The sequence below is a fragment of the Ranitomeya variabilis genome, chromosome 3 (genome assembly GCF_051348905.1).
Source record: "Ranitomeya variabilis isolate aRanVar5 chromosome 3, aRanVar5.hap1, whole genome shotgun sequence".
Lineage (NCBI taxonomy): Eukaryota > Metazoa > Chordata > Amphibia > Anura > Dendrobatidae > Ranitomeya > Ranitomeya variabilis.
This window is the reverse complement of record NC_135234.1, coordinates 38,956,977-38,981,528: the sequence shown is the minus strand read 5'-3', so window position 1 is coordinate 38,981,528 and position 24,552 is coordinate 38,956,977. Positions and strand designations below refer to the sequence as shown.

At 48.1% G+C, this 24,552-nt stretch overlaps 1 protein-coding gene across 2 annotated transcripts in view; it reads right to left on the bottom strand.

Annotated features, from left to right (window-relative positions):
* Nucleotides 1–24,552, bottom strand: part of LTN1 (listerin E3 ubiquitin protein ligase 1) — a 65,905-nt gene that overhangs the window by 18,796 nt on the left and 22,557 nt on the right. For both annotated transcript variants that reach the window (XM_077293996.1, XM_077293995.1), the window contains exons 10-23: nucleotides 21,970–22,728; nucleotides 21,343–21,384; nucleotides 20,368–20,560; nucleotides 19,521–19,760; nucleotides 17,833–17,986; nucleotides 16,726–16,876; nucleotides 16,361–16,559; nucleotides 15,300–15,462; nucleotides 15,065–15,169; nucleotides 13,524–13,666; nucleotides 12,360–12,495; nucleotides 10,989–11,142; nucleotides 9,026–9,239; nucleotides 6,709–6,943 (exon numbers count right to left, since the gene is read on the bottom strand). In XM_077293996.1, the coding sequence (XP_077150111.1) occupies nucleotides 6,709–6,943; nucleotides 9,026–9,239; nucleotides 10,989–11,142; nucleotides 12,360–12,495; nucleotides 13,524–13,666; nucleotides 15,065–15,169; nucleotides 15,300–15,462; nucleotides 16,361–16,559; nucleotides 16,726–16,876; nucleotides 17,833–17,986; nucleotides 19,521–19,760; nucleotides 20,368–20,560; nucleotides 21,343–21,384; nucleotides 21,970–22,728 (2,888 nt within the window). The remainder of the gene's footprint in view (nucleotides 1–6,708; nucleotides 6,944–9,025; nucleotides 9,240–10,988; nucleotides 11,143–12,359; nucleotides 12,496–13,523; nucleotides 13,667–15,064; nucleotides 15,170–15,299; nucleotides 15,463–16,360; nucleotides 16,560–16,725; nucleotides 16,877–17,832; nucleotides 17,987–19,520; nucleotides 19,761–20,367; nucleotides 20,561–21,342; nucleotides 21,385–21,969; nucleotides 22,729–24,552) is intronic.

Here is a 24,552-nt window from a genome sequence, read left to right as displayed (position 1 = left end):
CATTGTCTATGGGACTGCCGAGGAGAACGGAGAGTACAGCATTCTGAGGCTCGTGGAGTCCAGAGTCTCATTCTCAGTGGTCCGACACCCAGCGATCAGTATGTTATACCCAATCCTATGGATTGAGGATAACTTACGATTTTGTGAATACCCCTTCAAGAACGGTTTCAAATTTGCTTGATATTTCATTTTAGATTAATTGGGGCAATAAAAGTAAATTTATGTGAAACATCCTTTAAGTCATAAAATGAAAATACACAATAGATAGAAAGCCCAAATACACGACGACTGCATGGGTAATCCAACGTTAGGAAGGTTTAGATGTAAAGCTGGAAGATGTGAGGAGGAAGGGAGCGGCTCCTCTGTGACCGCATCACCACTGGAAGAGATACTAAGTGTTCCCAGATAATCCGACATAATGGAAGGTAAATGGGCGACTTTGATGTGGAGATTTCCCCGGTGGGATCCGGGGTCACAGGCACATCTGTTCCCGCTTCCCTGCAGCTGTTCGCGGTCTTCCTTTTAACCAGTGTTGTGTCCCTCACTGCGAGAACTTCATCCGGGTCCAGGAACATCGCAACGTAACCGACCCATGCTGTACCGCAGTCACCAGAAGCCACAGTCTACAGATCCCTCACCACAGGAGAGGTGGTGAGGTGAGCTGTGACATCACCTATTGTGAATGGTGGATCCTGTGTTATCTACTGTATATAGAGGTGTTATCAGTCATTGTACAGGAGGAGGAGGTGAGCTGTGACATCACCTATTGTGAATGGTGGATTCTGTGTTATCTACTGTATATAGATGTGTTATCAGTCATTGTACAGGAGGAGGAGGTGAGCTGTGACATCACCTATTGTGAATGGCGGATCCTGTGTTATCTACTGTATATAGAGGTGTTATCAGTCATTGTACAGGAGGAGGAGGTGAGCTGTGACATCACCTATTGTGAATGGTGGATCCTGTGTTATCTACTGTATATAGAGGTGTTATCAGTCATTGTACAGGAGGAGGAGGTGAGCTGTGACATCACCTATTGTGAATGGTGGATCCTGTGTTATCTACTGTATATAGAGGAGTTATCAGTCATTGTACAGGAGGAGGAGGTGAGCTGTGACATCTCTTGTGAATAGTGGATCCTGTGTTATCTACTGTATATAGAGGTGTTATCAAACATTGTACAGGAGGAGGAGGTGAGCTGTGATATCACCTATTGTGAATGGTGGATCCTGTGTTATCTACTGTATATAGAGGTGCTATCAGTCATTGTACAGGAGGAGGAGGTGAGTTGTGATATCACCTATTGTGAATGGTGGATCCTGTGTTATCTACTGTATATAGAGGAGTTATCAAACATTGTACAGGAGGAGGAGGTGAGCTGTGACATCACCTATTGTGAACGGTGGATCCTGTGTTATCTACTGTATATAGAGGAGTTATCAAACATTGTACAGGAGGAGGAGGTGAGCTGTGACATCACCTATTGTGAACGGTGGATCCTGTGTTATCTACTGTATATAGAGGAGTTATCAGTCATTGTACAGGAGGAGGTGAGCTGTGACATCACCTATTGTGAATGGTGGATCCTGTGTTATCTACTGTATATAGATGTGTTATCAGTCATTGTACAGGAGGAGGAGGTGAGCTGTGACATCACCTATTGTGAATGGCGGATCCTGTGTTATCTACTGTATATAGAGGTGTTATCAGTCATTGTACAGGAGGAGGAGGTGAGCTGTGACATCACCTATTGTGAATGGTGGATCCTGTGTTATCTACTGTATATAGAGGTGTTATCAGTCATTGTACAGGAGGAGGAGGTGAGCTGTGACATCACCTATTGTGAATGGTGGATCCTGTGTTATCTACTGTATATAGAGGAGTTATCAGTCATTGTACAGGAGGAGGAGGTGAGCTGTGACATCTCTTGTGAATAGTGGATCCTGTGTTATCTACTGTATATAGAGGTGTTATCAAACATTGTACAGGAGGAGGAGGTGAGCTGTGATATCACCTATTGTGAATGGTGGATCCTGTGTTATCTACTGTATATAGAGGTGCTATCAGTCATTGTACAGGAGGAGGAGGTGAGTTGTGATATCACCTATTGTGAATGGTGGATCCTGTGTTATCTACTGTATATAGAGGAGTTATCAAACATTGTACAGGAGGAGGAGGTGAGCTGTGACATCACCTATTGTGAACGGTGGATCCTGTGTTATCTACTGTATATAGAGGAGTTATCAAACATTGTACAGGAGGAGGAGGTGAGCTGTGACATCACCTATTGTGAACGGTGGATCCTGTGTTATCTACTGTATATAGAGGAGTTATCAGTCATTGTACAGGAGGAGGTGAGCTGTGACATCACCTATTGTGAATGGTGGATCCTGTGTTATCTACTGTATATAGAGTTGTTATCAGTCATTGTACAGGAGGAGGAGGTGAGCTGTGACATCACCTATTGTGAATGGTGGATCCTGTGTTATCTACTGTATATAGAGGAGTTATCAGTCATTGTACAGGAGGAGGAGGTGAGCTGTGACATCACCTATTGTGAATGGTGGATCCTGTGTTATCTACTGTATATAGAGGTGTTATCAGTCATTGTACAGGAGGAGGTGTGTTGTGAATTTACCTTTTGGCTCCCTCTAGTGATTTTACTCTGGGTATGTCATTCATCCCTTGTATGCTCACCTGGGTCGTTAGGTCAGGGGTGTTGCTATATAAGCTCCCTGGACCTTCAGTTCAATGCCTGGCAACGTTGATATCAGAGCTAATCTGTAGTGCTCTGGTCTTCTGATCCTGGTTCCTGCTTGATTAAGCTAAGTCTGCTTTCTTGCTTTTTGCTATTTGTTTTTGTTTGCATTTTTGTCCAGCTTGTATATAATCTGTTTCCTGACCTTGCTGGAAGCTCTAGGGTGGCTGGTGTTCTCCCCTCGGGCCGTTAGACGGTTCGGGGGTTCTTGAATCTCCAGCGTGGATTTTGATAGGGTTTTTGTTGACCATATAAGTTATCTTACTACATTCTGCTATTAGTAAAGTGGGCCTCTCTTTGCTAAAATCTAGTTCATCTCTGTGTTTGTCATTTCCTCTTACCTCACCGTTATTATTTGTGGGGGGCTACTATCCTACTTTTGGGGTCTATTCTCTGGAGGCAAGAGAGGTCTTTGTTTTCCTCTTCTAGGGGTAGTTAGTCCTCCGGCTGGCGCGAGACATCTAGCGACCAACGTAGGCATGTTCCCCGGCTACTGCTAGTGTTGGCGTTAGGAGTAGATATATGGTCAACCCAGTTACCACTGCCCTATGAGCTGGATTTTTGTACGTCGCAGACTTACTTGTTTCTCTGAGACCCTCGCCATTGGGGTCATAACAGAGGTGGGCTGTGACATCACCTATTGTGAATGATGGATCCTGTGTTATCTACTGTATATAGAGGTGTTATCAGGCATTGTACAGGAGGAGGAGAAGGAGGTGAGCTGTGACATCACCCATTGTGAATGGTGGATCCTATGTTATCTACTGTATATAGAGGTGTTATCAGTCATTGTACAGGAGGAGGTGAGCTGTGACATCACCTATTGTGAATGGTGGATCCTGTGTTATCTACTGTATATAGAGGTGTTATCAGTCATTGTACAGGAGGAGGAGGTGAGCTGTGACATCACCTATTGTGAATGGTGGATCCTGTGTTATCTACTGTATATAGAGGTGTTATCAGTCATTGTACAGGAGGAGGAGGTGAGCTGTGACATCACCTATTGTGAATGGTGAATCCTGTGTTATCTACTGTATATGGAGGTGTTATCAGTCATTGTACAGGAGGAGGAGGTGAGCTGTGACATCACCTATTGTGAATGGTGGATCCTGTGTTATCTACTGTATATAGAGGTGTTATCAGTCATTGTACAGGAGGAGGAGGTGAGCTGTGACATCACCTATTGTGAATGGTGGATCCTGTGTTATCTACTGTATATAGAGGTGTTATCAGGCATTGTACAGGTGGAGGAGAAGGAGGTGAGCTGTGACATCACCCATTGTGAATGGTGGATCTTATGTTATCTACTGTATATAGAGGTGTTATCAGTCATTGTACAGGAGGAGGAGGTGAGCTGTGACATCACCAATTGTGAATGGTGAATCCTGTGTTATCTACTGTATATGGAGGTGTTATCAGTCATTGTACAGGAGGAGGAGGTGAGCTGTGACATCACCTATTGTGAATGGTGGATCCTGTGTTATCTACTGTATATAGAGGTGTTATCAGTCATTGTACAGGAGGAGGAGGTGAGCTGTGACATCACCTATTGTGAATGGTGGATCCTGTGTTATCTACTGTATATAGAGGTGTTATCAGTCATTGTACAGGAGGAGGAGGTGAGCTGTGACATCACCTATTGTGAATGGTGAATCCTGTGTTATCTACTGTATATGGAGGTGTTATCAGTCATTGTACAGGAGGAGGAGGTGAGCTGTGACATCACCTATTGTGAATGGTGGATCCTGTGTTATCTACTGTATATAGAGGTGTTATCAGTCATTGTACAGGAGGAGGAGGTGAGCTGTGACATCACCTATTGTGAATGGTGGATCCTGTGTTATCTACTGTATATAGAGGTGTTATCAGGCATTGTACAGGTGGAGGAGAAGGAGGTGAGCTGTGACATCACCCATTGTGAATGGTGGATCTTATGTTATCTACTGTATATAGAGGTGTTATCAGTCATTGTACAGGAGGAGGAGGTGAGCTGTGACATCACCAATTGTGAATGGTGAATCCTGTGTTATCTACTGTATATGGAGGTGTTATCAGTCATTGTACAGGAGGAGGAGGTGAGCTGTGACATCACCTATTGTGAATGGTGGATCCTGTGTTATCTACTGTATATAGAGGTGCTATCAGCCATTGTACAAGAGGAGGAGGAGGTGAGCTGTGACATCACCTACTGTGAATGGTGGATCCTGTGTTATCTACTGTATATGGAGGTGTTATCAGTCATTGTACAGGAGGAGGTGAGCTGTGACATCACCCATTGTGAATGGTGGATCCTGTTATTTACTGTATATGGAGGAGCTATCAGTCATTGTACAAGAGGAGGAGGAAGTGAGCTGTGACATCACCTATTGTAATGTTGGATCCTGTGTTATCTACTGTATATAGAGGTGTTATCAGTCATTGTATAAGAGGTATTTTTATTATCAGCTTTTTGATCCTGAAAAAGGGCAGAATTTATAACGGCAGCAAAACTAATTACTTTTTTTTTTCTTGCAAAAATTGTCCTGCGAGTGGGTTTCTTTTGTCAATTATGTCATGTTAAAGCATTTTATTGCAATTTTTCCCAATGAGAACACTAAGAAAATAATGAAAAAATTTTAATAAAAAAAAGCACAAACTAAAAAGGTAATCACCACTTCGATTTTCCAGAGCCTTACTGCAATTTTTCCTGCGGAAAATAAAAATGGAACTAATAAAGGCATGTGTGAACATACCCTTAGTCGTATGTAACGCAAAATGGTAACAATGAGGGCTACAATTCGTCCCACAAAAATCACGTAATGCTAAGAAAAAAACAAAATAAATCTACACCCGCAAACTTGGAAGGAAATCGCTTCTCTTTCTAGATTCCAATCAGAGATGTTCCATGGGTTTGTCCAGGATTAGAGCAACATGACTACTCCACGCCCCACCTGTCACGGTTGCATCAGGATTTTCTTCTCAGCCACACTGCAGTACCGCATATGACCTGTCGGCAGTGGTGGCACTGTTTTTGAAAGACATCAGCCATGTTTTACTAATCCTGCAGAACCCAACATGATGCCTTATTGACCTAGATAAATGGAATGAGAAATTAGGAAACTGTGTGGATCTCACCCTACCAATGACTTTATCCGCAGATTGATGGCAGCGAGAATGATGACAGGCAGAATTACACCAGACTGTAGACAAAAGTCACGGCTGCAGGTAACAAGAGAATGACTGATATATATCCCCAAAAATGCAAGATAACGAGGAGGGAGAAGTCACGGCTGCAGAACTAGAGGATGGCGAGTACCAGAGGCGGCACTCGGAGGCGGCACAGAGGCGGCACAGAGGCGGCACACAGAGGCGGCACACAGAGGAGGAACACAGAGGCGGCACACAGAGGAGGAACACAGAGGCGGCACACAGAGGAGGAACACAGAGGCGGCACACAGAGGAGGAACACAGAGGCGGCACACAGAGGAGGAACACAGAGGCGGCACACAGAGGAGGAACACAGAGGAGGAACACAGAGGCGGCACACAGAGGAGGAACACAGAGGCGGCACACAGAGGAGGAACACAGAGGCGGCACACAGAGGAGGAACACAGAGGAGGAACACAGAGGCGGCACACAGAGGAGGAACACAGAGGAGGAACACGAAGGCGGCACACGGAGGCGGCACACGGAGGAGGAACACGGAGGAGGCACACGGAGGAGGCACACGGAGGCGGCACACGGAGGAGGAACACGGAGGCGGCACACGGAGGAGGAACACGGAGGCGGCACACGGAGGAGGAACACGGAGGCGGCACACGGAGGAGGAACACGGAGGCGGAACACGGAGGCGGCACACGGAGGCGGCACACGGAGGCGGCACACGGAGGCGGAACACGGAGGCGGAACACGGAGGCGGAACACGGAGGCGGAACACGGAGGCGTAGCAGATCTATACACGGCGTGCTTACTTATTCAGCATATGGTAGACGGTGATCTGCACGGCTCGGTCGTGGTACAGCAGGAGTGGGGTCAGGGTATTCAGCAGGCTCTGCACGCCGTCCGACAGGCTGCTCTTCTGTCCAGCTACAAACTTGGCTGGGAGTTTGTGGTTCAGCAGCTGCTCCTTTGAAATGAAGCACAAAGCATCGCCCAGTGCCTGCAGGACGGAGGTGTGCTGAGAAACGTCCGAAGCCTTCCTCTCCCCTGGGGACACAAGATACACGACAATCAGGAGAGCGCAGACTGGGGGGTCTTCCTAGAAAGAAGAACATAACACGGCACTCGCCAATCTTCAACACTCCAAATAAGATTGTTCAAAACGAGGGCTGCAGCAGACCCTCCGCTCCCAGTGTGGCGCGTTTCGAGTCTAATAACGCTTCTTCTGGTGCCTTGCACACTCCTCTAACATACAGTGAAAATACACAAACACAAAAAGTGCAACATTCACAAATACACTAAATATGTGTAACAAATATCACATTACTAAAAACGAGAAAACAAATCATTCTTCATGGGACCAAAAGCCTCAGCGCACTCAACACCTAGGGCTGCTATTTTCTCGTGTTCAGTAATCTGCAATTTATTACTTATACCCTATAGTCTATACATATAGATTTGTAAATAGTGTCTCAGCTTTTGTAGTTTTTTTGTGATTTTTTTAGCGCAAATAAAGCAGTCTTTTGAAGTGTCAGGTGAGGCACCAGATGAAGCGTCAACTATAGCGAAACCGCGGTCGTTCTGCTAGGAGGGGGAGCGTGTTACAGTCATTGTCTAAAAAGTCCTATTTGGATTATCAAAGAAGCATTGCAGATTTGCGAGTGCCAAGTATATTTTCATCTTTATACAAAGATATCTTCCGTTTCCATGAACTTTTTGACAATGCTGAGCACCGCCTGCTTTAATTGGAGGCAGCACTGATATTTGGATTCTGCTGCCTACACTGGTTTCGCTGTGCCAACCTGTGTGCTGTGTAGGAACACTTGTACTACATGGCAGCCCGGACTCACTGACCGAAAGGACAAAATGTGATAAGACAGCATGTTCTGATGGGGGAAATAATATCATGGAGACAATGGGCCATGGGGCCCTCCCGGTGTGTGGCGAGTCTTGTGAGGGGGTTCCCAGTATACGGCAAGTCATGTGGGGAGAGGGGGGTTCCCAGTATACGGCAAGTCATGTGGGGAGAGGGGTTCCCAGTATACGGCAAGTCATGTGGGGAGAGGGGGGTTCCCAGTATACGGCAAGTCATGTGGGGAGAGGGGTTCCCAGTATACGGCAAGTCATGTGGGGAGAGGGGGGGTTCCCAGTATACGGCAAGTCATGTGGGGAGAGGGGGGGTTCCCAGTATACGGCAAGTCATGTGGGGAGAGGGGGGTTCCCAGTATACTGCAAGTCATGTGGGGAGAGAGGCGTTCCCAGTATACGGCAAGTCATGTGGGGAGAGGGGGGTTCCCAGTATACGGCAAGTCATGTGGGGAGAGGGGGGTTCCCAGTATACGGAAAGTCATGTGGGGAGAGAGGCGTTCCCAGTATACGGAAAGTCATGTGGGGAGAGGGGGGTTCCCAGTATACGGAAAGTCATGTGGGGAGAGAGGCGTTCCCAGTATACGGCAAGTCATGTGGGGAGAGGGGGGTTCCCAGTATACGGCAAGTCATGTGGGGAGAGGGGTTGTCAATGTTCTGGTATGCTGGAGTCTTGTGGAGGGTCACTTATGTGGTGGTTAGCACTGACAATACATGGTCCAAGGAAGGACAATGGGGGAACAGATGGTGGGCACAGTAGCTGAAACCTCACTTCTGCCTCTGATAGAGAAGTGTCAGGGCAGCGGCACCTGCTGAATATGGGGCAGTGCAGCCTCTGACCGGTCACACATTGTAAGCACCTTCCTATGGGCACATGGGCATCAGGATAGACCCTAGACCAATGCAAGAAGGTGGTCGGGTCTGAAACAAAACGTTGGTGCTGGCATTCATCTGGAGGTTAGTGTGACACGCTCCAATCACCTAGCACATGCGCCCCTTCATGGCAGCGCGGACCACCGAGTAACCATGCTGTCTGACATTTCTCCCTGAACTTAGAGGGAATCTCCAATCATTTTTTGGACTCCTAGTGTCTAAAATAATCTGTTCTGACCACATCCAACTCGCCCGGGTGTTAGTCTCAAGGAAATAAAAAGCGCCGATATTTTCAGAAGTTATACAGAAAGAACATTAGGAAGCAGAGAGGTGTCAGGATGTGGCACCGCATTGTGTGTCTGCGGCATCACGTCCCACCGTGTACGTTACCTGCTATTTTTACCAACATAGGTAACAGTAAGCCGTGGATTCCTTCGGAGAAGAATTCCTTCCACTCGGAGATAAGATTTGCGGGAAGCGTCTCTGCCGCGCTCGTGGTGACGGATTGAAAGTAAGCAGATAGATCTGCAGCCAGGTTACAACTTACGCAAGCAAAAAGCCGAACCAGCGGTATGTGGTAGAGCGCCGAGCTCTCACACGCAGTCTGCACAGAAAAGGGATATCAGATTAGAGCATAAAAATGACTTTCATATGTAGGCATTTCTCCGGCTTATCTTTAATAGCGCTAATCTGCAAGGCATTACACTTCAATGACTAAAATCAACAATTATCTTCGTAAAGCCTTCCAGAGAAAGGAAGAAAAAAAATTAAAAAATAATTCTGACTAAAAGATCTGCATTGATGAGGGACAGTTCTGCCCCAAACCCGGTGATAAATCTGTTTTATCGGTGCCTTTAGATACTTTTATCAAGTTGCTATAAAGTTTTAAAAACTTTTGTCAGCCAACACTCCCCTCTGGTGGCGGACTGCAGTAACTGCAGGTGCTCAAAGGAAAGCAACTACTCCCACCGGGCATCGCACAAAAAATCATTTCCTGGTGATAGTCATAACATTGCATAAATCACAAGGAATCTTGGACATCTAGGGATTGCTCACGTCAGATGCAATCACACTTTTCATAAAGGTATTTAGGAATCCAACAGAGAGGTATGGACGGCGGACATTTATATTAAACATCTGCCCGGCTCTGACACCCCATCAGTCTTCTCTACATGAAAACGTTCTCTCCCATCTACAGGATATGGGATAATTTGTTAATCGCTGCTCTCTAAAAAGTGGATATCATCTGGGCATATCTCTGTAAAATGAGATGTAAAGAAAAATAAATAGAAAAAAAAAAAAGCTGCAGTAAGGCTTCTTTCACACTAGCGTCGGGCCCCGAGGTCCCCGACGCTAGCGTTGTCCCCGCCGCACAACGGGGGCAGCGGATGCATTTTTCCAGCGCATCCGCTGCCCCATTGTGAGGTGCGGGGAGGTGCGGGGAAGTGGGGGCGGAGTTCCGGCCGCGCATGCGCGGTCGGAAAAAGCGGACCGTCGGGAGCAAAAAACGTTACATGCAGCGTTTTTTGCTCCCGACGGTCCGCAACAGCACGGCGCAACCGTCGCACGACGGTTGCGACGTGTGTCATTGCGTCGCAAATGCGTCGCTAATGTTAGTCAATGCAGAAAAAACGCATCCTGCAAGCACTTTTGCAGGATGCGTTTTTTCGGCAAAACGACGCATTTGCGACGTATTGCAGTTAACGCTAGTGTGAAAGTAGCCTTAGAGTCACAAACTAGAATTTTTTAAATAGTATATTGAAGGGGAGGGTGAAAAAGCAGTAAAATTGTAAAATAAAATAATAATAATAACAAAAAAAAAAAACACTCACCCATTTCTTCACCAATCAAATCATAAAACTTTACCAGCCCCAAGTTTAATATTTTTTTTTATTTTATTTTATTTTATTTTTGTAATCTCATACAATTTTCTGGTCTCATTTTTTTTTTTTTTCTAGGCCAGGTCAGATAGCCCCTTTAAGGAACATTTTCCATATAAAAGTGATCCTGCGGGTTTGCAGCCCGGGTGGCCGGTGTCACAGCTCCCTCAGACCCCTGAACAACAAGTTTATTTCGTGTTACAGGAACTTTTTTTTTTTTCTAAATCTTCTGCTGTAAGAAGTTCCCTAATATTATGTGCTACCCAGAAATGCAGGGGAGATAATCTGGTAATAAACCCCAGTACAGATCCCCGGGACCCCTAGTCCAGAGCCGGCAGTGGAAGACACAAGACCCTGCAGATCAGGAGTCCCTGGGGTCTACAAACTAATGGCTCATCTATATACTGTGAGGACGACCCTAAGCTCCGGACCCTCTCCTAACTCACCGGCTGCCCCCCGAGACACGTACTCACCTCTAACCAGGCCAACATGGAGCACATGAGAAAATCCCATTCTGCATACCCCAAAGAAGGTAACGAAGAAGCAGAGAATTTCAGGAGAAGCGAAATGAATCTGATGACTTCAATGTTCAGTCCAACGACATCCAGACCAACGTCGGCCATATTACTGCAAACACACAGCAGGACACCGTCATATAATGTACGAGACATACTGGAGAGATATGCTTCACCCCCGGAGCATAACCTCCGGACCCCACTCCCCCGGTATATAACCTCCGGCCCCTCACCCCCCCCCCCCCAGTATATAAGCTCCGGACCTTCACCCCCCCCCCCCCCCCGCTGCATAACCCCTGGCCCCTCACCCCCCCGGTGTATATACCGGGGGGTGAGGGGCCAGAGGTTATAAGCTCCAGACCTTCAACCCCCCGCTTTATAACCTCTGGCCCCTCACCCCCCCTGGTGTACAACCTCTGGTCCCTCACCCCCCCTGGAGTATAACCTCTGGCCCCCTCCCCCCCTGGAGTATAACCTCTGGCCCCTTCCCCCCCGGTGTATAACCTCTGGCCCCTCACCCCCCGGTGTACAACCTCTGGCCCCTCACCCCCCGGTGTACAACCTCTGGCCCCCACACCCCCCCCCAGTGTATAACCTCTGGCCTCTCACCCCCCCCCCCTCGGTGTATAACCTCTGGCCCCTCACCCCCCCCCCCCTCGGTGTATAACCTCTGGCCCCTCACCCCCCCCCCTGGTGTATAACCTTTGGCCCCTCCCCCCGGTGTATAACCTCTGGCCCCCCACCCCCCCCTGGTGTATAACCTCTGGCTCCTCACCCCCCCCCCGATGTATAACCTCTGGCCCCTCACCCCCCTGGTGTATAACCTCTGGCCCCTCACCCCCCCTGGTGTATAACCTCTGGCCCCTCACCCCCCCTGGTGTATAACCTCTGGCCCCTCACCCCCCCTGGTGTATAACCTCTGGCCCCTCACCCCCCCTGGTGTATAACCTCTGGCCCCTCACCCCCCCTGGTGTATAGCCTCTGGCCCCTCACCCCCCCTGGTGTATAACCTCTGGCCCCTCACCCCCCCTGGTGTATAACCTCCGGCCCCTCACCCCCTGGTGTATAACCTCTGGCCCCTCACCCCCTCTGGTGTATAAGCTCCGGACCCTCACCCCCCCGGTGTATAATCTCTATTGCTGAGGAAGAGGGCAGAAAAGTCACCACCGCTCTGCTGACTCCATAACTGCAGAGTGCAGACCTCCTCTGGTAGAACATCAGCACAAACAGTGCGCCCCCGCCGGGAGCTTCGTGGCCAAGCAGCTGCATGCAGCCGTACATCACCAAGCACAATGCTGAGGACATGACATACATATAGCGTGGCCTCACCTGCTGAACAGGAAGATGTCCTCCCGACTGTTCTTCCATGTCAGAATTATCTTCAAGATTCCAGGAAGGACTTCGGGAGAAGGAACAGACTCTACCTCCAGACATGAATTGATAATGGCTAGAAAACCAAATCCTCCTACAGGAAAAGAAGAACACGACGCAACTTTATGACTACAGCGTGGAAGATTCGAACAGAAAGTGATGGGTGCCTCACTCCACCGTCACCTGTAGGGTAACACTGAGCTTTGTTTGTACACACCTCTGCTCGGTCACATTCCACCTCCCAAACCTGCTCACTGGCACAGTACAGAGACTGCTCACATAAATGAGCGCTGATGCTGCTGGGATCACAGGTCTTTAGTGCTTTCTTTGCAAACACAAAATGTGCGATTCCCTATTTACTCAACATAGTTCAATATTTTAAGTCTAGATTAGCAACTGAAAGGGGAACAAACCATCGCCAACCTCCTGGAGAAGTGATAATTGTTAGATTGATGTGGGGGTCCCACAGATGTGACCTCCATGGATGGTCAAGAATGCATCCTGCCGCTCTATTGCAAGGGTGGCCTTGGCTGGGTGCTATTTATGCACACAGTATAGCGAGTTCCTGCCAGACTGATATGGCAGAGGCTTATCTGCGCGAAGATCAAAATGATCAGGAGTTGGGCGACCCCCTGAGATATCAGATGACTGGATATTTATTTAAATGGTTGTTCTCCACATTAATCTTCAGGGGTGCACCACTCCTCTGCCTTCCCACTTCCTGCTTGCCGGTGGAGCGGAGCGGCATCACAGCACTGTAGGTCCAAACTGTCCAAGCAGGGGCAGCTTTGCCTTTGCAGCATCGTGGGGGGCAATAAATCGATGTGACCAGCTTCAGAATGGCACCTATGAGCTCTATGGACAAAGAGCTTGTGAGCTAGGAGACCTCCACATTTCAGGCTGCAGCGGTGGCCAGTAACCTAGGCAACAAGCTGTGAACTATAGAATTAAAAATCCCACCATTTCTGAGATTTTTGAGAACAAGGAACCTACAAAGTAGATCTTTGGGCTTCAGATTGGGTCTCCAAACAGAAATGCACATTGATGCCATCGTTTCGCCCCTTCCCCCCATAACTTTGTAACCGATAGTCGTCATTCCTAAGCTATGGGGGGCTTACTCACCGTCTATACAGGACACATCCATCACAGCACAGGACATAAGGCGGGAGACAAACTGGATGATCAGAGACTCCTTCTCATCAATGTGTAAGAACGGGGACAGGCACTGGACGGTGTGCAGGCTGCCCGGGGTCACCGGGTAGTAACTATACAGGGACAGAAAACACCATTACTGCCAACAAATAACTGTGCGATCAATGGGGAAAAGGATCAATATCAGACGATCCACAATAAGAGCATCAGATGCGCCATCTTTTAATGTGATGGTATATAACTAGTATATGCTGGAAAATCATGACTGGTGAGGGATTCACATCCAAGATCCCCAATAATCCAGAGAAGGAAGGGATCTGACATCTGTGCACAGCTCCAGTAAAGCGACAGGACCACAAGTCCATTGCGTCCCGCGGTGGTGTAATATATGCCGCCATATGGTGTGCAGTACTACAGAGAGATTCTCTAATAAATGCAGCAACACGGGGCACCTGGAGACATACGGAGGAACAACAGGACTCATCTTAAAGGGTTTGTACGTCTGGAAGTTAAACCCTTGCTGATCTCTAGGGGTCTGACTGCTGGGACCCCCATTGATCCCAAGAACAAGGCTTGTCTGAATGGAGCGTGATCTTGTGCACATCGGCTCCATTCATTGTCTATGAGACGGCCAGAAATAGCAGAGCGCTGTATTCGGCAATCGCGTAGAGAATGAATGAAGTGGAGGTGCCCGACCTCAGCATTGGGATCAGTGGTGGTCCTAGCGGTCGCACACAAAACGAGTGGTCCTGAGAATACGAGATAACTTTGAAACCTGGTACAAAGCCTTAAAGTTGCATTATTAAAGCTCTGTGATGTGGTCGGGTTCTTGAGCTGGAAATCATTCATCTTCAGCGAGGTTCACACCGCGATTTACAGCGTCGGCTTAACATATATGCTGGGAAAATCTCCTGACTTCTACATGTTACACCGAGGCTGTGATGAATGCCTGACGGTGGCATCCGACCACACCCATGCTATAAAAGGTGTCCGTCTGACTGCCGGGTTACCATGCTGTTCTACATCGCTCATTATAATGTTAACCGCCAGACATGGAGGAAACGGAACAGAAATCAGAAGCAAGATGTGGCGTATGGACACTTAGCGGGTAGGCAAGAAGCTCTAACACATGTCGTGAACATATATTTTCTGGGGGAGAAAAAAAACAATAGGATCAAAGATGATCAATCCCATTTTTTCACGAGAAGAGTCTGTGGATGTGAGCGAGGAAAAGACACGACAAACTGCAGATAAAGTTATTCTACAAGAGCTCGGAATTACTGCAATAAAAAACAAAAGTCGGAGAGACCCCATAAGTCCGGAGTCCAGATCTTTATTTTATGGGACCGGCAAATGCTGGCTGATTGGTGACTTAAAAAGCGACTTGTCATGCAAAGTTCACACTTCTGGACTGTTTATTTTATGGGGGAAATTTTAATAAAAGATATAATTTAAAAAAAAAGTAAATTAGTGAGAAACCTCCACAGCTAAAATAAGCACAGACCACCCACCTCTGTGTGCTCGCCGTCAGCCGCTTCAGATCATTGTGTCCCGGATTGCTGACATGAATGAACTTGTGAAGAGTCAAGGACCAGATTGTTCCACTTGCTAACGACCTGTCGGAAATCAGTCATAATTTACAGGGGGATAAAAAGGATCAGGATATGGAGTAAAGATCCGGCACAAATAGCGGATGTCGGCGATTTACTGTAGGAAGACCAGAGACGTTCCCCCCCTGTGAATCACCTGTCGTAGAGCAGATCCAGCAGAGCAGGATGACGGGCAGCGAGCTCCTTCACTCTTTCGTGGGTTATGTCCATTGCATTTAGCGCAGTGCTGTACTCGGTGATAATGGCTGGCGGTCTCTCCAGCTCCTCGCACCACTGGAAGCTATACAGCATCTCTGCAACTGAGCAAACGGAAAACGACAGGAATAACGGGAATATCCGAGACCCGCATTCGTCTCCACAGCAAGTTACCCCGGATCCTTGTTCCACCTGTAGACGTCGATGCGTTTGTCTCTTATCATCCTGATAATAATGGGGGCATCGCTCTCTTTCAAGCTCGGGAACGGCAGGAACAGGGCCGTGCCACGTCTTCCCTGCCCCGGCTGGGAGAGACCAGAGAAGGGGATGCAATGCTGAATTAGCACTGCAGCATCATTATTCTCAGGACCCCCGCAGTATGACTCCCCCCACCCTTAGTAAAAACATACAATGTCACTTTATAAAAAGGGAATATCCAATTAAAATTAAACTCCTGTTCTCGGCTCCAACATTCCCGCATTGGTCATAGTCGGCACCGTGCACCCGCTGTCAGAGCTATTTCTATATTTTCGGAATACTTCTCAAGTATTTTTGTCATTTTCCACCCCATATTTCACCCCTGAATGAGATAAGTCGTCTTTTAGAGGAGGAATGTCAGCAAGGAAAGACTTAACGCTTCACCGTATCTCCACAGTCTATCACCAGACGACGTGGAAGATAAATGAAGTGTTCCGGAAACTGGGAGTGGAAGGGAAAAAAGAAAATGCTGTATGACCGGGCGACCTCAGCACTTCTCCCCTACATTGTACTGAGAGGACTGGAAAAAGTCTGATGTGTGGGCGAAACAATCCACAATGTTCCCGGAGCGATCCAGCTGGACCGTTAATGGACGCTAATTGGCCTTCTTCTAAACATAAGTCGTTCCTGGCCTACACTCGGGATGAAGATTTTGGCAGCTGCGGCATCGACAAAAAAGGGAACTCCGAAAAAGTGTCAAAAGAAAATGAAGAGCTGGAATAAGAGCCGGTCATTGCCTCTTACCGGCGACGTTCATCGTCCTCTCTGCGTCCTCGTCTGTCGATAACGTGTCGCTCTCCAGCACTCGGAAAGCCATCTTGCTGAGCAGGGCGGCCGCGCAGAGGTGGTGAGGCAGCCAAGATTTGGGGAATGATTTGTGATCCGTCCCAGATGTTTCCGAGTTCATGCTTAGTCGGCCTTCCAAGAGAGGTTTGCTTGACCACTGTAAACGGAGCAGAGCCGTCACAATAATATCACCGCCTCATCAGACAGCGAGCGGGGGGGGGATCTATAGGGGGTGCGGAGGTAGCAGTCACGCCCAGGTCCCGGTGTCGGAAGGCGGCAGATGGTCCCTCTACAGCCATGGTGTAGTATCAGGATGCACTGACCTGTCCCGGGAGACTCTGACGCATCTTCTGCCACCGGTCGTCACTTGGCATCATTCTGGACACGTGCTCGGCCAGTACATGAGAGGCGGACGGACCAGACTGCAGAATCTTCTCGTGCAGGTCATCCACAGCGCCGATAAGTGACTGTAGGCTGAAATCATGTAGAAGTGACAAGCAGGGAAATGTAAATTAGCCTAAAAGTGCATCAGGGGTGTTGAGGTATTGACACTCCCCCACTGCTCTTCCAAGCTAATTTGGATGTTACTTTAAATCAGAACGTCCCAGCGCTGTACAACGGTCCCATCAAGGTTCCCATTAAGTCGTCCTCATGTTTTTCCACTTTCAGCAAATCCTTGTCCCCAGGAGCAGATTTATTTTTTTTTAAATCCACTATAGTTGAAACACCCTCCCCGGGTCCAGCGCGGAGTCTCTGCCGTTCCACCTGTTGTCTATTCTTGTCTGCAGAACTGATGTTATGTTGACAGCGCTGCAGCCAATCACTAACTTCAGCAATTCTGAGCGGCTTGTGCAGTCTACACAGAGCTACTGAGATCACTAACATTAGCGCTGCAGACAATCACAGATGGCGGGAGCAGTGGTGGAGACTCAGCGCTGATAACATTTACATCATAAATGCCTATAGATGGGAAAGTGAACCCCTAAGTTATTATTATACATTTTTATAGCGCCATTTATTCCATGGCGCTATAAAATGAAGCAATATGTCACCAATCCACCGCCGGTGCCCCCGCTAGTCTCCACTTCCGATGACTGCCCATAGCGGTGGTGCCGCCTCCTGCTGTGATTGGCCGCAGCAGTCACATGTCACCATGTCAAGCTGTCATGGCAGCAGCAGGAAGTAGAGACCGGCGGAATGGCCAGACAGTGCCGGGATTGGCACAAACACACCTGGTGCCAACATGTTGAAACTTTTTGGATGCCATAAAACTGATTTTCATGACAGACTGTTTTCAAAGAATGAGAAGCGCTCTGACAGCGATGGTGCACATGCCCAGCCCCGCTAGTACACCAGTACTCTTTTTTTTTTATTCCCTCCTTTATATTGAAGCTTTTTGCTTCAATGTAAATCCCAGTAAGACCCCTTACCTCCGGACAGTCAGATGTGACGCCTCGAGCTGATCCTTTACCCACCGGGCCGAGCGATTCAGGAACGTGCTTCCCTGGGGGACGTTGTGGAACTGGTGGACGAGAGAACTCAGCCCCGACGTCCATGTATGCTTCAACTTCAGCAGCAAAGCTTCTAAAGGGAGGAGGACAGTGAACTCGCACATCAGAGATACACTCTGCAAACTGACGCTCCAAGAAAATTGTAATTAAAACTTTCTCCCCGTGTCCCAGTACAGAACCGCGCTGATTAATGCCAATCAGTTCCAAATTCACTGGAATGTGTAAATTTATTAGATTTACATATCAAAAGAACTGCTGTATCTTTAAGGGGGCATTCCAAAATGTTATCCCTTATCCATGACACAGGGAATAACGTCCCAATTGATGGGGTCCTACCTCTGGAACCCCCAAACTGACCCTAAGGAATGGTGCTTTGAAGAGCCCCGTGTATGCTTAGTGGAGGTCGATCACGTGCCAATGACCGGCCAAGTAAAACCCCTTTAACATTGTTACCGCCATGAACTAAAGTAAAAGGTCATGACTAAGATAGGCTCTAATATAGCTGATTGACAGTTCGGACATGTGGCTTGGTTGTGGTGCCGATTCCAAACTGTGCGTTCTCCGATGCCGCTATCAGCCTGACGTTGCCCTAGAGAAAGAAGCCTCATAGTGCTTGAAAGCTGTACTACAAAGAGCTTGTAAGCGCTGCGCTCCATGCCTAAGAAACCGGCCACCGCTGATGCACCGAAGAGGTGGGCAGTAACCTAGACAACGAGCCATAAACAAGCTTTCGCTCCTGCCTCTAATGATACAGGTTGGGTGATCGAATCCTGGGGAGACCAGATCTCAAGAAAAGAGAAGAATTAGCCATCTCCTGCCGATAAAACAACAATCCCTTTGTTCTTCTGAATGGAGAGGATTTTTAGTAAGAGGCAAATTGCAAAGTTGTTTGTTTTTTGACAAGCACTTTGCAATTTCAATAATTTACAAAGAGAGCTTGGTTTAGCTTTTAATTAACATCAATCAATTTTGGATTAGGTAAACTCCAGTGATGAGCGCGCTCAGGTAAGGTGTTATCCGAGCATGCTCGCGTGCTAACCGAGTGACTTTGGCGTGCTCGAATGCCATGTTCTAGTCATCGCGGCTGTATGTCTCGCCTCTGTTCGACAGCCACATCACATGCACAGATTGCCTAATAAACATGTAATCCCTGCATGTGTTGCGGTTGTTGAACAGCCATGAGACATGCAGCCGCGGGGACTCGAACAGTGTTCGAAGACACTCTATTAGAACGCGAGCATGCTCAGATAACACCTTATCCCAGCACGGTGCTCATCACTAGTAAACTCCTAAAGGAGTAATACTATCCGTTCTCCAGTGCCGACTTTCCTACTGGTTGACATGTGCCAGTGAAGTCCAGATGATCGCTGCGGCCATTCATTGCCTTTAGCTGTATAGTGATGGGCTGCAGTGGTCATGTGTGGGGTCAGGCTGTGCTATCATGGGACCCTGGGAAACAAAACCGACGGGGAACCAAGGAAGCATCAGCAGGGACTTATTGTTCTTTGTACAAAAAAAAAAAAATTGAACTAGAAGTGCCAACCTACAGTAAGTTGGATATATAAAAGCAAATGGAAAAATAGAAATGACAACCATAGTGGGGCTACCTGATAAATGGGTGGTGTCGGAGGGTTGGGCACAAAGCTGGAAAATGACGAGAAGCAGGTCCTCGGCTGATGGCATCTGCAAACAGTCTTTTACAGAACTGAAGAAGTTGGAAGCCACGTCGCAGATGAAGGACACAGACTGCTCAATATCGCCGGCCTCAGAGAGGTCTTTGGCTCGTGCCAGCGCCCAGTGGAGCTTATCGATTATCTTCTCTACATAAACCTCTGCAATCAAAGACTCTGGAGAGAAATTACACAAATATTACTGAAGGGCAGGCGAGGGGAAGGGGCAGGCGAGGGCAAGGGGCAGGCGAGGGCAAGGGGCAGGCGAGGGCAAGGGGCAGGCGAGGGCAAGGGGCAGGCGAGGGCAAGGGGCAGGCGAGGGCAAGGGGCAGGCGAGGCCAAGGGGCAGGCGAGGCCAAGGGGCAGGCAAGGGGCAGGCGAGGGCAAGGGGCAGGCGAGGGCAAGGGGCAGGCGAGGCCAAGGGGCAGGCGAGGCCAAGGGGCAGGCGAGGCCAAGGGGCAGGCGAGGGGAAGGGACAAGCGAGGGGAAGGGACAAGCGAGGGGAAGGGACAAGCGAGGGGAAGGGACAAGCGAGGGGAAGGGACAAGCGAGGGGAAGGGACAAGCGAGGGGAAGGGACAAGCGAGGGGAAGGGACAAGCGAGGGGAAGGGACAAGCGAGGGGAAGGGACAAGCGAGGGGAAGGGACAAGCGAGGGGAAGGGACAAGCGAGGGGAAGGGACAAGCGAGGGGAAGGGACAAGCAAGGGAAGCCCAGTAGTCTCATACCATGGATTATCTGGGATATTTAATAGCAAGGCTGAGAAGCTGTGAGGGTCTCACTCACCGTTCTTGACGTTCTCAGACAGCACCAGACTGAGCAGAGCCCACTTATCGCTGAAGTCCGGCTCCTGTTGCCTCGTCTGATCTATTAACCCTGTGCTGCACAGATCACTCGCCAGAGAGATCAGTTTGTCACCCAGAATATCGCCTTTCAGCCAGTCACAGATCAACGAGTGTTTTGCAGAATCTGAACAAGCCTGAAAGATGAAAAGAACACCGGGGGTCAACAATATTTCTGCCAAAAAGCAAGACCCCGATGACCTGACCGACTGCGAAAAGGAAAGGGCAGCTTTCCTCTACTTCTGATCGGCTTCGTGCAACGCTTATCAAACAGTGGACGTAATAAACAGAGCTATGAAATCGCTTGCTCCAGGAACAGAGGTGATCAGGGATGAAGAGGATGATCGCTATTTTTTTTTTTATCTACATCGAACACCGGGCAAAATGATCCGGTAGCAAAATTAGCTGGGGGTCTCGTATTAAAGAAGTCATATATTAAATAAAAAAAGGACTCCAGCTGGGAGACCTTCACTAAAAAAAAAAAATAAAAAAAATCCATGACCGACTGCTGGATGTGATGAAGACATAGATAACAAAAACTTGGCAGCTGAATGATTTTTATTTGTGCTATATACAACAAGCCTCAATGTGGCTAACATGGAGTAAATGGTTTGGAACCCAGAAATCCCCATCTGTGCGGAGTTTACCAGCTCTCCCCATGTTGGCAGAGGACATCGCCATTGTTTGTTGGTTTTTCTCTCACATACCCTGTTACTTACATTTTTAAGTACCTGGGCCTGGGAGTGTGCGCTGTGATAGGGGAGGAGAAGCTTCCCTGAGATTAGGGACTGATGTCTGCAGTAGCCTACATGGCACCAGTGACTATTCTCCAGCCCAGCACACACCTAGATATACAATTATAACGTATATGCATATATGTATCGAAAGAAACGATTAATGAAAACCACAAGTAACTCACCTTCTGAATGATGTAACGGAAAACATGCCACTGAAAATCCATCTATAAGAGAGAACAATGAGGGATGTATTATTAATCTGCCTGGATTCTACGGAATATATACATTTTACCTTTGTGACATGAAGACTTTGTATTAAAAGGGGCTGTGCAGTGAGGATAAGTCGGGCTGGGCGATAACTTATAGATGGGTGGGGGTCTGACTGCTGGGACCCACACTAATAGGCAGAACATCTGCCGAACACTTTTTTTTTTGCAGCCACATAGAAGTAATGGAGTGGAGTAAAATGACAGATTTTTAGACTTTATGAACATCTAACGTTTTTGACCAAAGGATTTCTATCGAATTGTGTGACAAGTGATGTGCTGCCAAAGATGGCGGTACGGTGATGCTATGTGGCAGCATAACACAATTTAACCTGTTGGATTTCACGAGACTTGGATATCGTGGTTGCAAATCATCCTCACTTACCTTCAGTGTGTTACGATACGGCACCGCCATATTGCAATCTTTGGCAGGGCAACGTGTCACCGCCAAAGTCACGGTGTAGCGACAGCCAAATTCTGGCTAACGGTAAAGAGAACGACGGTGGTACATGCAGTAACAATCCTGCAGCTCGCACCTCTTACCTGCACTAGACCATCCAACAGACGTTTTCTCTCCAAAGTCTCGGGGCAACAGTTCAGAACACTATACAGGATGTCTACTAGGAAGTCCGCATCTTCCCGGGTGCCTTCTCGTAACCAAATTGTTAATTTCTGATGCAAGAACTCCACAGCTGGATTTCCAAGATTCAGCTTGGTGTCGCCTTCACCATTTTGCTCTAGGAGCACATGAAATACCCGTAAGGAGGAGAAAGCACTGAGGAGAGCGGCCAGGAAGCGCAGGTGCCGGTTGGATCCCTGCTCAGCGATGTACACCATGCTGAGCTCGGCCAGCTTACAGACCAAGTCCTGCAGACGCTTCTGTCTATGGGCACTCACGCCTCTGTCCGGGAAGGCTGGAGCTGTGGGAGACTGCACAGGCGAATGATCCAGATGAACTCCATCTTTCTCATTGTCTTCTTCGTCCGAAAATCTGATTTTGGCTTTTTTCTTTTTTGTTGCCTTCGGGGAACAATTTGGGTTCTGCATGATTTGTAGAAGACCCGACACCCCGGCCAGTTCCTGCTCTTTGGCCTCTGTGACGTCCACGTGAGCGACACAGACCCGCTCCAAACTCTCCCAAAATGAGGACAGCATGGTGGAATAAGCCTCGGAAACACCTTCTCCAGGCTCTTGGCCTCCAGCTTTCTTTTCCCAAGTATGGACTGTCTCCTCCACGTGGCCGAACAGTGGACTGCTCTGTAGTTTTGGATCTTTCAATGAGGAATCGATAAGTGGAATCAACTGGGGAAGAAAAATAAGACACGTAACAACCCAGGTATGTTAACCGGAGGAGCACTCCTTCTCAATTATCCTCTTAGTATATTGCAGCCATCATATTATACAGCACTGTGCACTTACAATTGCTCATTATGACTTTCTACCCAGATAATTGTTCTCTTTTCCATTAGGGCTATAACATCACATGATTAAAAACCGACTAGCTGAATCCTTCTAAGATCTATGTAGAAACAGGAGGTCAATTTTCCATGCATGAGTCATGAGTCACTGCAAAACCCTATGGCAGAGGGAGGAGGGAGCAGCTGGGTCAGGAATTAAAGAGGGGAATGATTAATGCAGGGATAAGAGACTTCCTGTTTCAACATAGAGCAGAGAAAAGAGAAGAATTAGCTAAGTAGAAAGGCAAAAACAGGATTTTTGGTTGCTTACCGTAAAATCTGTTTCTCGGAGCTTTCATTGGGGGACACAGGAACCATGGGTGTATGCTGCTGCCACTAGGAGGCTGACACTATGCAAATAAAAAAAGTTAGCTCCTCCTCTGCAGTGTACACCCTACCGACAGGAAGTAGGATATTCAGTTAGTGAGAAAGCAGTAGGAGAAAGCAACGTGTAAAAGAGAAAGAATAATATAATAATAAACTTTATTCATATAGCGCCAACAAGTTCCGCAGCGCTCTACAGATCAACAGTTTGGAACACAAAGAATGTTCAAAGAACTCAAACGTTAACAGTATAACACAATAAACAGAGCTGTTCAACTTGGGAGGGAGCTGTGTCCCCCAATGAAGGCTCCGAGAAACAGATTTTACGGTAAGCAACCAAAAATCCTGTTTTCTCCATCGCCTCTCATTGGGGGACACAGGAACCATGGGACGTCCCAAAGCAGTCCCTGGGGTGGGAAAACAGACAACTCCAAACTAGGTCAGAGGAACTGACCACCGTCGCCTGCAAGGTCTTCCTACCTAAGCCGGCATACGCCTAAGCTAGGCATGGAAATTTCGCGAATATGTGGAGGACCGAACATCGGTCTGTAGAGGTGCAAGGCAGAGGCCCTATATGTGCACTGCCGGGAGGCGCCCACTGCCCGGGTAGAGTGCGCCTTAAACCAGGAAGGAGGAGCTCTGCTCTGGAAATCTAAACATTGCTGACTGGATTTTGCGGGTATACGCTGATTTGGAGGCCGGAGGGCCTCTCTACGCCGAGCCCGTATACTGAAAAGGGGGAGGGGCGGCCTTAGCTGGAAAGATGCACCTCGCCCTGACCCGGTAGCGTGATGAGCGAACGCTACGAAGGATGAGTCCAAGCAGGACGAAAGGAAGGGAATCGAGAATGATGGACAGAGCCATGGAGAACCTGGGCAAGGTAAGGGCAGAGCACTGAACCTGTGAATCACAGAATGTACAAAACTGATGACACAGACTCTGGAAGAGGTTGAGAGCCTGAAAAGAAGTAAAAACGAAAAAGGTCCGCCCCTCACAAAAAAGCAGGAATGTCCGATGTCTTGAAGAAAAAAAGAGGACCTGGATAAAAACTTTCATAAAATAAAGGAAAGCACACGCGGACCCAGGAGAACAACGAGGTTTAGTTTGAGGAAGAAGAGAACTCGTCCTTCCGAAAACCTCTTTAATAATTGGTTCAAGTTGGAGCCAAACTGACGGAAAACCTTGGAAGGCAAGCTGGCGAGGGACTTTCTAGAGGATAAGTCCTGCCATGCCTTAAGCAAAATGGACCTTCGGATTGGCACGATACTGCTGGATGTCCAAGCAGCACCTGCGCCGGCATCCGCCGGGGCGGATTCCATGTAATTCCCTGCAAGACTAAATTAGT